This window comes from Emys orbicularis, chromosome 3 (assembly GCF_028017835.1).
Source record: "Emys orbicularis isolate rEmyOrb1 chromosome 3, rEmyOrb1.hap1, whole genome shotgun sequence".
In the NCBI taxonomy this organism is placed as follows: domain Eukaryota; kingdom Metazoa; phylum Chordata; order Testudines; family Emydidae; genus Emys; species Emys orbicularis.
Genome location: NC_088685.1, coordinates 1,687,442 through 1,700,745, shown reverse-complemented (window position 1 = coordinate 1,700,745; position 13,304 = coordinate 1,687,442). Strand labels below are relative to the sequence as shown.

General features: G+C 54.3%; 1 protein-coding gene across 2 annotated transcripts in view; it reads right to left on the bottom strand.

The window, feature by feature from the left end:
- AGBL5 (AGBL carboxypeptidase 5) overlaps positions 1-11,084 on the bottom strand; it is a 45,816-nt gene extending 34,732 nt beyond the window's left edge. Inside the window, exons 1-5 of one of the 2 annotated variants that reach the window (XM_065400624.1) lie at positions 10,996-11,084; positions 10,065-10,162; positions 8,656-8,965; positions 7,802-7,973; positions 4,720-4,886 (exon numbers count right to left, since the gene is read on the bottom strand). In XM_065400624.1, the coding sequence (XP_065256696.1) occupies positions 4,720-4,886; positions 7,802-7,973; positions 8,656-8,891 (575 nt within the window). In that variant the 5' untranslated portion in view covers positions 8,892-8,965; positions 10,065-10,162; positions 10,996-11,084. Of the gene's footprint in view, positions 1-4,719; positions 4,887-7,744; positions 7,974-8,655; positions 8,966-10,064; positions 10,163-10,995 lie in introns of those variants that run through there. The other variant, XM_065400625.1, reaches the window with a different exon arrangement.
- Between the last annotated feature and the right edge of the window lie 2,220 nt (positions 11,085-13,304).

Sequence of the window (13,304 nt, the reverse complement as noted above, 5' to 3'; positions counted from 1 at the left end):
TTAGAAGTAAAACATTTTTTAAACACTGAAGCCTTGTCTACACTACGGGGGGGGGGGGGGGGGAGAGAATCGATCTAAGTTACACAACTTCAGCTACATGAATAACGTAGCTGAAGTCGACGTACTTAGCTTTACATACCGCGGGGTCCACACTACGCAATGTCTCCCGTCGACTCCCCTTGCACTTCTCGTTCAGGTGGAGTACAGGAGTCGACGGGAGAGCGATCTGCGGTCGATTTAGAGGGTCTTCACTAGACCCACTAAATTGACGGCCGATGCATTGATCGCTGTGCATCAATCCCTGGTAAGTGTAGACAAGCCCTGTGGGTGATTAACCCTGGGAACAAGCTGCTGAGGGAAGTCTCTTGATGGTTTTCTGGAAAATGCCTGAGCCAAACACAAGCTGTTGGGCTCATTACAGGGGTAACTGGTGATGTTTAACAGCCTGCGATACACAGCAGGTCAGATGGAATATCCAATGGGCTCTTCTTACCTTAAACTCTTTCCCTGACAGAGGAAAGGATGCAGTTACAAGAGAATGGGGAAAGCCGAGGGAAGATCACGAATGCAGCTGAACCTGTTACATTTCAGCTGACAGTGAGAGCTGTGAGTGGAGCTGAGCAGTAAACTCGTGAGAACGGGATGACCCTGGTAACTATAGGCCTGTCATCTGACAGCAATCCCGGGCAATATCATGGAGCGGCTGGTATGGGGCTCATTAATAAAGAATTAAAGGGTTTAGGAAAAACAGATCCTTTCCAAATAACCTGATCTCTTTCTTTGATGAGATTACAAGTTTGGTTGATAAAGGGAATAGTGTTCACCTAATAGACGTCTCTAAGGCATCTGACTTGGTACCACCTGACATTTTAATTAAAAAACTAGACTGACATACAATTAACCTGGCACACAGCTTTAACAGGATTAAAAACTGGCTATCTGTAAGCAGAGAATCGTCATCGAGTGGGCGTTTCCAATGGGTTCCCAGAGGGATCCGTTCTTGGCCCTAAGCTATTTAACATTTTTATCACTGACCTGGAAAAAACCGAAATCATCATTGATAAAGTTTGCCGATGACACAAACATTGGGGGAAATGGTAAATAGCGAAGAGGACCGGTCACTGAATCAGAGCAATCTGGATCGCTTGGTAAGCAGTGCGCAAGCGAACAGTATGCATTTTAATACAGCCAAATGTCAGCGTGTACACCTAGGAACAAACCCAGCAGCCATTCTTACAGGCTGGGGCTGTCCTGGCCGGATTCTGGGGCTGTGACGGATAACCAGCTCAAGACGAGTTCTCAGTGCAAAGCTGTTGCCATCCGGAGGGGACTTGAGTAGGAGCAGAGAGGTTATTTTACCTCAGGACAACCTCTGCTGGAATCCTGTGTCCAATGCTGGTGTCTCCAATTTAACGACATTCTTCTTGAGTTGTGGCGTGTGCAGAGAAGAGCCACAAGAATGAGTCTATGATTAGAAAACCTGCCTTATAGCCATAGACTCAATAGACTGAGTTTCTTGAGTCTAACAAAGAGAAGGTGAAGGGGTGACTTGATCACAGTCTGCAAGTACCTACAGGGGGGAAACAGCTTTGATAATGGGGGCTCTGCAATCTATCAGAGAAAGGTCTAACATGATCCAAGGGCCGGAGATTAAGTCTAGACAAACTCAGACTGGAAATAAGGTATAAATTATTAACAGGGAGAGTAATTAACCACTGGAATATTTTTCCAAGGGTCGTGGTAGATTCTCCATCACTGACAATGTTACGACATCTCCCTGGCTTCAGGCTCTTTCCGTGCACCTGGCTGTAATCTCTCCCTCAGCCCCTTCCCTCTCGCTAACTGCTCTAAAACATTTAACACTTCTTTAACTGCCAGTTTGTGTCTCTGATTTATCCTTCCATCTCCCCGACGCTCTCTTCCTCGTCTGGTCTATCGTCCCCCTGTCCTTCCCCACCCCCAATTCCATTTCACAGCATACAGACTTATTCTTTCCCCAGGCTTTTTGATCTCAGCAGTACTCCTGTCCTCCCTGGCCCTCTCCTCCCCCAAGGAGCATCTAGGCACCAGCTGCACTGAAGGATTCTTCCCTCTGCGCTCTGGTGACAGCAGCCCAGAGACCCTCCCATCACCTAGCCAGTCCCTATGAATGGCCCAGCCCTAGTGCTCCTCTGTTGGTCGTGCTCATTTTGAGGCCTCTGCTGGGGAGGCTGTAACTTCTGCTCCTGCCTGAGAGCATGGGAGTGGAAAAGTCAGGTGAAGTCTCTGCTCAGCTGTTGCCCCAATACAGGGATGCACCGAGAGACCAAAGACCAAGTCAAAAGGAAGGGGAGCAGCTGGATCAAGCTGTCGCGGGCCAATCCTCTGGTGCTCCTCTTTCGGATGTCTATATGATCTAGGTGGGTGTGGGGGACACAGCTGGAAGCATGGATTCAAAACAGACTGAGCTACTGAATTCAAAGGGAGGTGTGGAGAGGGAAATCAGGTTGGGCACTGCAGAGCCCTGGGGAGGGAGCCATCAGTCCAGAACACATGCAGAAGGCAGGAAGCCATGCATACAAGCAGTGTACATGCCTAGGGCCAGCACTGGCTGCCGGCGTCCAGCAGGACTCAATCTGAAACAGAGCCATTACATGAAGAATCCCAGGCTATAGAACACAAGGGATGTGGAGGGAGAGCTGGCAGCTAAGCTTAAAAGTGGTTTTCTGCCCCGCTACTGGTTCGGCACTATCCATTGTATAACAAGACGGGGGGATGTAGGTGAGTGGTGGTCTAATGTCCCCAGGATCCTTCAGGCTGGGGGGCATCAGGCATCTGATACCCAGCCCACTTGCTTCACAACAGAAGGGGGGTGAGGACAGGAAAGAGACGAAGGCAGTCACCATGACGATGCCGTGAACAGCCTGACAGATCAGGTGTTGCTAAGGCTAACAGATCACATATGAAAGAAAACAAATCCTTAATGGCAAAAGGGCCCAAGCAGAGGGCTCAAATTCAACCCAAGGTTCTTCAAGGACTCCAGGCCAAAGGATCAGCATAGGACACAGGAGCATTCTGCCCTGGGGGCGCTGGCTGACACTGCCTGAAAGGGCCCTTTGCAAGCAGCGCTCCAAGAGAAGCAAGTTGAAAGTTGCAGACAGGCTCTCTCGGGAGGGCTGGATGCCAGCTTCAGAGGCTGGAGAGATGACATGAGCACAGGCAGAGAAGGTCAACAAACACAGTTCTCCCCCAAGCCCCCCGGCACTTCCATTCAAGAGATTCCCAACACAGATTAAGGCAGGAATCCAAGGAAAATACGCAAAATGTCTGAATTCTACAACCCTGCCCATCACTGGCTCTTCAGCGAACGCTCTCCATTCCCAGAAAGCACCCAGGGCAGGCTGCGACTGGTTCCCTCCAGTGGGACAGGAGCAGACAGCTTGCTGTTGGCTCTTCTAGTCAGGTGTCCTGCCATGGGCACTACCCCAAGACCTGTGGAAGGACCTGAGCTTTCAAGAGGACATTGACTCTTCAAAAGATGGAGCAACTGGCTGGATTCATAGTTCAGTTTCCTCTCTCTTTCTAAAGCTCCAAGTGAGAGGTCTCTGCTCCAGCTCCTGCACGCCCTGTCAAACCAGAGCCGAAGAAAGGCCAGGGGCTGTCATGGAACTGCAGCTCTTTGTGCTCAGAGACCACAGGTTTCATGGGCAGCATCAACTGCCTTTTCATATCCTGCTAATTTCTTCGATTCCCTGAAACCTCCCTGGAAAGCCATCAGCAGAGGAATGACATTCACAAGGTCACTGAGAAGAGTGAATGCCTTTCATTTGCCTTGAGATAAAGAATTACTTTCTGCTTGCCTAAGGAAAATGGTTTAGGTCTGTAACAGCAGAGTATGGAAGAGCCTCCAGGCCAGGAAGCAATAGAGGTGGGAGAGACTGCAACACAGAACAGTGCTGCAGAGATCAGAATGAGCTTCTGAGAAAGGGAGCAGAAGCAATTCCCAGAAACAGAGGAGGGTCTCTGGTGCGAGCGCCATGCAGCCAGAATACCTGGTGCTGACAATCAGCCCCAGGAGGTACGGACCTTCCCTGGGATCGGGCTGCCGAGGGAAGGGAAAAGGTCTGTGTGAGATGATGTTCTGCAGCCAGGAAGCTAAAAAGGAATGAAGCCTTTGCTTAGCCAGGTCTCCTAAAACCTCTCTCAAAAGGCAGCGTTGGGGGCAGCAGCAGTTCCACTCCCTCCTTCTCCACATTACAGACCCTCCGTCACCTCTGCTCCTCAGTATGAAACACTGAGGCTGCGAAACCAGGGATGCTACAGACCGCCGCTGCCCGTCCCCTACACTTGGGTCCCAGGCGGCTGAGAGCTATGGAAATTAGTGATCCACTCAGGACCCACCCACAGGGAACGCATGGAAGCTGGTCTGACCTTGGGATCGAGAATGCTGTTCCCGGAGGAGACCCGAAATAAAGCCCAAAGGGCACCCTCTGCTCACCTGCCCCCTCGCCAAGAACCACTCATTTGGGAACCAAGGGGTGCAGATAAAACGGATGTGGCTGCTCATTCCAGAGCTGAGATAAGAGACACAAGCCCACGGCAGCTAACAAGAGAGCAGCTGGCACAATTACCCCAACTCCCCACCCAGGCAAGAACCACTGCAACAGGTACACTTGAACAGAGCCAACATGTCAAGGCTGGGGGAAGACAGGCAGAGAGGGTAACAAGGGTGGTGCGCACCTGCTGGGTGACATGTATTTACACTCCTCGAAGCGGCTGTCCAGCTGTGCCAACATCTCCTGGCACTCCGTGTATGAGAAGGGGTAACAGAAGGCAAAGTAGGTGGTGGTGCCACGGTACTCCAGGAAGCGGTGCACAAAGGACAGCACAAACTGGGTCTCCATCATCTGGGACAGACACACACAAAGCAGATGCTGAGCGGCTAGCATGGCTCCCAGGAGTAGAGAACCATGAGACTGCACAATCATCCCCCTTGGGGCACACAGCATGGCACATATGGCTACTGGCTGGCATCCTACAATGCATCTCATTGTACCTAAAAATATGCCCATTTCCCGCCCCACCCCCAGTTCTAGCATTATAACCAGTACTATAATCACCACTAAACAGTGGCTGCAGCTTTGCAGTCAAACCCACAATCAAAGCAGCTTCCACCTATCTTTGCTCTGAATCCCTAAGGAGCCCAGACACCACTGCCTAGGAAAACAGGCTCTGCCTTACCGGATCAGACATTTGGTCCATCTCACTTTGCTGCCTCCCAACAGCAATGACCAAGACTTGAGACTTCAAAGGAAGGTGAAAAGTCCCAAAATGCACCAGGCCAATTGTGCAAAACTGTCCAGGAAAGAACAGGGGACCCCTTCCTGTCCCCTCCGGTGATCTGCTGAGACCCAAAGTCTGAAATACTGTTAGCCCATCTGTGACAAAGTGGGAGTGTTTTTAACGTTTTGTCTGAATACTGCGTGTGTGCCTCAGTTTCCCCCATATGCTACTCAAGCATCTAAGTGGTGGGACAAGAGACCCTTAGAGGGCAGGTGTGACTGCCTGGGTCAGACAATGGCCGACACTCTGTATCCTGGCAATTGAGAGTCGGGGCCCATCCTCTGCAAGAGCCAGCTGGAGATGCTGGAGAACAAAGTGAGAGAGGGAGGCCAGGTGCCGTTTGCCCCGGGAAAGAGACAAAGGCCGGAGGACGGGCAACTGGGCATGACAGAGGCTGGGCTGCTGGAAGCTGGTCAGTCAGCGGTTGGGGGACTAAAAAGGGGACAGCCCAGGGTTCAGGGCTTAGGACTGTGCCCTCCCAGGATGGACTTTGCTGAATGTTTCTAATTTCTGTGCTAACAAGCTCTGTTCTACGCTATGTTCCCAACAACTAATAAACCTTCTGTTTTCCACGCTGGCTGCAGAGTTGGGGGGGGGGGGGGGGGGTAAGGCTTCCCCAGGTGTCCCATCCAGGTGGACTCACTGCAGGGAGCTCAACGCTCTGAAGCCGAGGAGGTTTGCCCTAATGAGAACATGCCCTGAGGGCACTAGTCCTGTCTGACTGCATTCAGAGCTGTTCCAGGGCAGGGCACAGAGACCGGGACTCCGGGACACCATCTGAACCTGTTCAGCTGCAAATGTTGATGTCATCTAATTATCCAGCTGCAACATCCCACCCCTTCCATACTATATTTTTTGAGAAGGTTAAATGCCCAAGCATTTGGGGTTGTTTTTTGGGAGGAAGGAAAGGCATGGAAATGGGACAGACCACCTCAGGAAATCTGCAATGGAATTAAGAGCCTTTCAACTCTTGCTTGGTTGCTAAAACAAACCAAGCTCAGAGTAACAGTCACCAAGAGTCACAATCCAAGGGTTACTGGTTTTCAGTCCATCCCCAGCAACAACCGTACACATAACAAAGACCAGCCTCTCCAAAGGCCAAGTGCTGAAGGAGCCAAAAGACCAAACTCACTGCAAAGGAGGGCATGTCAGGGCAGGGCCAAGGCCCATTAGTGAAGCAATGCATGTGTCAGTGTGACTGCTGTCCTGCTGCTGCCCAGGTTGTGTCTCTGCCCCCCTCACCTCCACCAACCCTTCAGGGACTCGCAATCTAGCAGTTTGCAATTCATGGGGTTTTTTAAATACGGAACTCTCTTAACAATCGCATTTCAGTTCGGAAGGCTGTTTCCCAGCTATCGTTACAACGGAAGGATTAGAGAAAAAATATCTTCCGTTTGCAGGAGGAGTTTCCTGGGCGTGACCCTGGTAAACCAGGTGCCAGCTCTTGCCAAGGCTGTAGGCGTCAGCTGAGCACTGACAAATTCATAGCTGGAAAAGAGCCCAGCCCACCTGTATGGGAATATTGTTTGAGATGGGTGCTGAACTTGTAAGCATGTGTTTAGTCTCTATAAAATGCTTGAGAGTTGCTGCCTGCAATAGCCTGTATCCTGTGCTATAAGGTAATAAGTAAGTTTTGATTTACAAGTGTAAAAATGCCTGCTCTGAACTTGTGAACCTAGGCAGGAAAAGTGACCCCCACACCATCCAGAAGAACTATCAAGACTAAATGGGCCATTGTGGAACATCACAATGCAAAGACTAGTGTAATGGCTTTCTTACAACCATGAAGGTGCTACATGCGTCCCATCAGCTTGAGTTCTGGAAGAGGGAACTAGAGATAGCTGACAAGAAGTTTTTTCATCTCTTTGCTATCTGAACTCTTACAAGGGCTGAATTTAAGAAACAAAAAGCAGAGATCCCTGGGTCACCCTGGGTTAGCCCTAAAAAGACATTCAGTTCTGACAGATTACTACATCTCTGTCACCTTGTGGAACCATAGAATGAACTCGTGTGTGTATATGTTGCCTGCTTGAATCTGTAAATACTGTCATTCTTTTTTCCTAGTTAATAAATCCTTAGTTAGTTTACTATAGGATTGGCTACCAATGTTGTCTTTGGTGTGAGATCTGAGGTACAAGTTGATCTGGGATAAGCAACTAGTCTCTTGGGACTGGGAGCAACCTGAATATTTTGTGATTTTTGGTATAAGTGATCATTTATCACTAAATCCAGCTTGCCTGGGTGGCAAAAGAGACTGGGAGTGCCCACAGGGACTGTCTGACTCCATGGTAAGACTGTTACAGAGACCCAGGAGTTCACATTTTCCTTTATGAAGTTAAACCCTCTCTTACATGCTGCTCATTGAGCCAAAGAGAATGCTAAAGAGTCACAAAGCTGCAGACAGGACCTGACCCCAACGCACCAATCCACCGTCAACTCCACGCAGCAGCATCCCCCGACGCGCTCACTGCACGGATACCTCAAAGGTGGGCCGCTCCCGGATGCGCTCCCAGCGGGGCCTGACAGGCAGGGTCCTAACGAAAGGCGACATGCCTTGGGAATAGAGTTTGCTCTGCTTGTTCATGTTCATGATGTTGATTTTGATCAGCTTGCCTGGCGCTCCTCCCTTCACACTGAAATAAAACCAGGATCTGAAAATGCCACAAAGAGGACCAGGTCAGTCTGTCCGCTGAGTCATCGAGCTGACATTCTTGTATCCCACAGACAGGCTCTGTCTGCTACCCCACAACAACTCTGGTGCTGGGGCACGAGCACTGGCAGTAAGGTCAGAACCCGAACTGGACTCCAGCATTAAGTCACCTCAGCAACCTCAGGCTTCCTGGAGTGAGAGTGCAGCATAATCAGAGAAGTGGGCATGTAAAAGTGTCTCTTTTCTACAAAGCTGCCCACAGCAGCCCAGCCACCTGGATCTCTAGGGACTTGAGGGACTGATTCTTTCCCTGTTAGCGCTGCAGAAGCCGACTGTGCTACAGGAGAACCTGAAGACTAGTGTGCCGCGGGTATCATCCCCAGAATTGCCAGCTAAGCATCCTCCTGCGAGAAGCTTTACTATTAGCACGGATGCAAGAGGCAGTGAGGCCCCAGAGGGATTCTCGGAGTGCCAGAGCGGGCGCTCTCGTTGGTTTCTCTGTGCTCTTTATGCACTTTGGGTAGAAGGCAAGGAATGGCCAAGGAACAGAGCCACATGCTAAAAAACTGCCAGGATTGGCATGGCTCCAGCTGTTAGCTCATGTCGGCCTTGCCTCCTGGCACAGGGAGAATGAAAGGAAGGCTCATCAGGAGAAGCTCCACCATCCTCCCAAGCCCCTTTACCTGTTCCCATTTTCATACTCCGTTTCAGCACAGTCAGGCTTGGTCCACACATTGAATTCATAGTCAGCCGTGGGCAGGGAGCTGCCAAACACCGCAGACACAGTAGTGCTGCTGCCGCTGCTGTTGTTCCCAGCTACGTCCCCTTCTCCTTCCTGGTGTTCCACCTTCTCCACATGGGCCAGGTTCCCTGAGTCAAACTTGGAACTGAACAAGAGGCCGCCGCAGCGTATCTCCATGTTTAGTCCCCCACCGAGAGTGCGATTTCATCCTCTTGTCTGCACCAAGGCTGCTGCGGGGCTGTCCCTGAGAGCTGAGGAGCGCAGAAAACAACCCAACCATTAGAAGCTCCTCCCTAGCCACCGCTAACTTGTGATCATTGTACCGTACCTTCCTGGTTCCAGGGCCTCATCCTGCTCCCTCACTGAGACCCTCAAGGTTTTGCTACAAACACATGAATTGAGCTAGCAAGTTATGCCCCTACACAAATTGCATAGCACACCACTCCTTGCCAGACTATGTGGCCATCCACATACCTTCCCTTGCCTCCTGTTTGTTCAGCTCAGGCTGCATGTGGGGCCTGAAGTGAGACTGGAGGCTATCTGGGGCACTGACTGGTTTTCTATATGTCCTATACATGTGAGCCCACTATTCAGCACCGTAAAAGTACTCGTTACGCTTCCACAGCACCTTTTAGCCTGAAGGATCCCGCAGCATTTGGCAAACTTAAACTGACACACATCAGCAGGAGCTGCGGGGAACTCGCTGCTTTTCAATCTCAGGCCACTTATTTAGGTGCTTAAATATGGATTTAGGAGCTTAACTTTAGGCACCCACTTTTGAAAATCTTAACCAAAGAATAACAATAACACCTGTTGAGAGGTGTGAAGAGAAGGTAGAAAGAAAGAAAACAGTTAACAAAATTGCCAAGCCTAGGAAAGGCACAGAGCTTAATTATAGTACTCAGCCCTCAGCTCCTACAGAGAGGGACACCCTCGAAGAGAGAGAGCTCCCCTCTTTTCTCCTGACAGCAATCTGAGAGGAAACCATTGACAGACTTGTGAAATGAACACAAGGAATCAATCCACCCCTGAAATCACAAGGAATGGATTTAGTCTAAAGCCTTTATACGCTGAAGACATCTTATATAAAAATGACTTTTTTTTTCTTTTTTGGAGGGGGCAGAGGGGGGACAGGGAGGAGAGGAAGAATCTAGGAAGGTTTTGGGCCATCACATTTCCACAAATGAGGAGATCAGTGTCACACATTTGCAAGAGACAGTATGAGCTCCAAAACTTCAGGATGAAATCCAAGTTGAAGCTCCATGGTTCACCTCCCTATGCACCAATCCGTTGTGCTGAAGGAAACGGGCCCGGCAGTGAGAGGTCAGCTCAAGGTATCCCATTTGTTACCTGCTGGATGAAACAGGCTTCCAAATATAGATGTTTTGCTCACGGATCCTCCTCTCTCCTGCTTTTGATGGTTCAAATCATTGTTCAAGCTGGCCAACCTACGGGGTGAAACACAACACGACTCAAAGGCATTTCGATATTATGGGGCGCAATCGTAGCTAATAGCCTAGATCAAAAGGCAGCAACCCGTTACTGGGGGGAAAGGGAGGGCTCTTTGGGAAGGAGACGGATTGCAAGCAGGGGACAGAGATTTCTGCCGCTGGGGCAGACCAGCACCCAGAGCATGGACTGGTCCATCAAAGCAGCTCTCCAGCCCTGACAGGGCCCGAGACCCCGGACCCCAAATCACCCCAACCTGGTGACCTGCTGATTGGTTTCCAGACGGGGTTAGCAGCCAGCCCCTCCCACGCGGGGAGAGCTCCCGAGCCCAGCGCCGGCTTCCAGCCACACCCGCTCGCGACATGGCCGCCGCTCGCGTCCAGGCGGGACTGAACGGGAGAGGCGGCGAGTGACCCGCGGTGCCGCGCCCCAGCCCGGCGAGAAGCGCGGAGACCCCCCCTCTCCCTCGGGCACAGACTGAGCAGGGCCCCGCGCTGGGCCCGGACACCTCCGGAACCGGCCCTGGGGTCCCGCAGCCCCGGACCCAGAGCCGCAGGGACACCGGGGCGGGGGGAGCACAGAGCGCGTCGCCTTGTCACAGACATGACGGGGGGGCAGGAGACCGGCAACAGGACCCCGCGGGCAGTGGCGCCGAGCGCGCGGGGGGCGGGGCCGAGGGGCAGATGCGCGCGGGGGGGCGGGGCCGAGGGGCAGTTGCGCCGAGCGCGCGGGGGGGCGGGGCCGAGGGGCAGATGCGCGCGGGGGGGCGGGGCAGTTGGGATCGCTCGCGCTACCAGGCCCCGGTAGAGGAGCCGCAGCCGGAGTCTCTCACCTCCACCTGCCGGGCCCCGGCTACCCGATCCTCACCGCTCCCCGGAGCCCGGCCCCGCTCGAGACCCAAACAACGGCCGGCCCGACAACAACAACGCGCCCGCCCATTGGCCGACCCCCTCCCCTCAGACCAACGCGCGCGCCCATTGGCCGGCCCTCCTCAGAGCAACGCGTCCGCCCATTGGCCGGCCCCCTCCCGTCAGAGCGAGGCGCCCGCCCATTGGCCGGCCCCCTCCCCTCAGAGCGGCGAGTCCGCCCATTGGCTGGCTACACGGAGGGGCGGGGCTCTACTGTATCTATCGGTTTAACGTTTGGCTGCGGGTGGGATGGATCTCATCGATCCGGGGGTTCGAGCCCCGCAGCGCCGAGGGAGCGGAGCCGCGCGGAGCTCAGGCTCTGCCCGTGTCCCCGCCAGTCTGGGCGCTGCCTGCCCGAGGGGGGGAACCTCCAGGGGAGGAGCCCGGCGCTGAACGGGTAGAAAAGGGGGCTGGTTACAGCGGCGCCGCCTCCGGCCCGTCCCCACAGGGCGGGGTACCCCCGTGCTTGGGGGGTGCGGAGCCATTGACCCGAACTGCAAACCTGCGTCTGACTGAGCCGCTTCCCCCCCAGCGCCCTGCCCAATCGCCCAATGGACCTTCCCGCCCTGCTCCAGCACTGGCCGGTTCCCCTGTGCGGCTGGCCCCGCGCCGCCTGCCCCGGAGCCCGGGGGCCCGGCCCTTCCCCTCTGGGCTGCACGGCCCCTACTGCCCATGTCTGTGCGGCCCTCGGCCCGAGCCCGCGGGCTGCCCGCCAGGCCCTGGGCCGCCCCGGCCCCGGCCCCGCAGGGCTGTGCCAGCGGCTCGGCCTGGGCAGGAGAACGGGAGCCAGCCCCGCTCCCGGGGGATGGACTCCAGCCCGGTACTACGGCCCCATAGGCTCAGGCCAGCGCCCATTGCCCAGGGCACGGCCCAGCCAGCCCGCCTCCGCTCACTCCCCAGGGCCCCTCCCTCCAGGAGGCTGCAAGCTGTGTGGGGCTGGGGGGCCGTCGCCCCATGGGCAGTGCAGCTCCCAGCCCAACCGACCCCGACTGGCCCCTCTGGGCACTGCCCCAGGACCAGTAGCCAGGGGGGGGCCCCACGGAGTTCAAGACCAGCCCTCTGGAGAGGCCGGCGGTGGGACAGCGAGACTGGGCCGGGGACAAGTCCCCCATGCCCGGGGCAGTAGGAACCCTGGGAGAGGACAAGCTCGGCCAGGGACTGGGGACGGGAACGTGGCACCCGCCCCAACCAGTGCGGAAGGGAGAGCGAGGGGGGCCGCCCAGGGAGACAGCGAAGCAGGGGTCAGCCAGGTGAGAGGGAACCAGGAGAGCAGAGCTGCCCAGGCAATGCTCACAGCTGGAGGCCGCCCCACCTGTGCTGGACGGACAGGGCTCCTGGTCAGTCTGTGCAGTGTTGAGATGGCAAATGAGGGTGCTGGAGAGAAAGGGGGGTGGGGGAAATCAAGGGACGGAGTTTCCGGGGGGGATGCAGGAGTGTAGCTTCAGGGCCAGGGGATGGTCAAGTGCCGGACAGTCAGGGCTGCTGAGTCAGACTCGGGAACAGCTCAGTCATTCTCTGAGCACAGGGCCAAGAGGTTTCACAGATTGCATATCTGTTACAGCCAGAAGGGACCATCAGATCGTCTCGCCTGATCTCCTGTAGATCAGAGGCCTGTGTGGAGCCGAGGACTTGGGCTAGACTAAAGCATTCCAGTCCTCAGCAGCGTGAGCCACACACAGAGTCCAGGAGAGACCAAGGTGCCATCAGTACCCAGTCACTTGCAGTGGCAGGGTGGGATGTGCCCAGATGATCCCAGCAGGTAACCTGTGCCCCCCACTGCCAAGGCCGGCAACCCCCTGGTCAGCTTCCTGCCAATCTGCCCGGAGGGAAAGTTCCTTCCCAACCCCAAATCTGGCCATCGGTTAGACCCTGAGCATGTGAGCAAAACACACCAGCCCAGCACCTCGTCAGAGGGTTCTTTGTACCATCCTGCCGGGTGTCCCAGCTCCAGCTGTGGCCAATCACAGAACATCAGGGTTGGAAGGGACCTCAGGAGGTCATCTAGTCCAACCCCCTGCTGAAAGCAGGACCAATCCCCAACTAAATCCCTGACACTTCCAAGGAAAGTGAAAACAATCCAGCTGGCTAAATGGACCTTTGGGGGAGGGGATCCTGCCTGACCCCAGCTGAAGAATGAGATCTCATTATTACTTTTGGCCATAGACTTGAGGCAGTTGACAGACGGGCTCAGGGTCAGGCTGCACAAAGGGTAAGAGTGCAGAACTGGTACCCG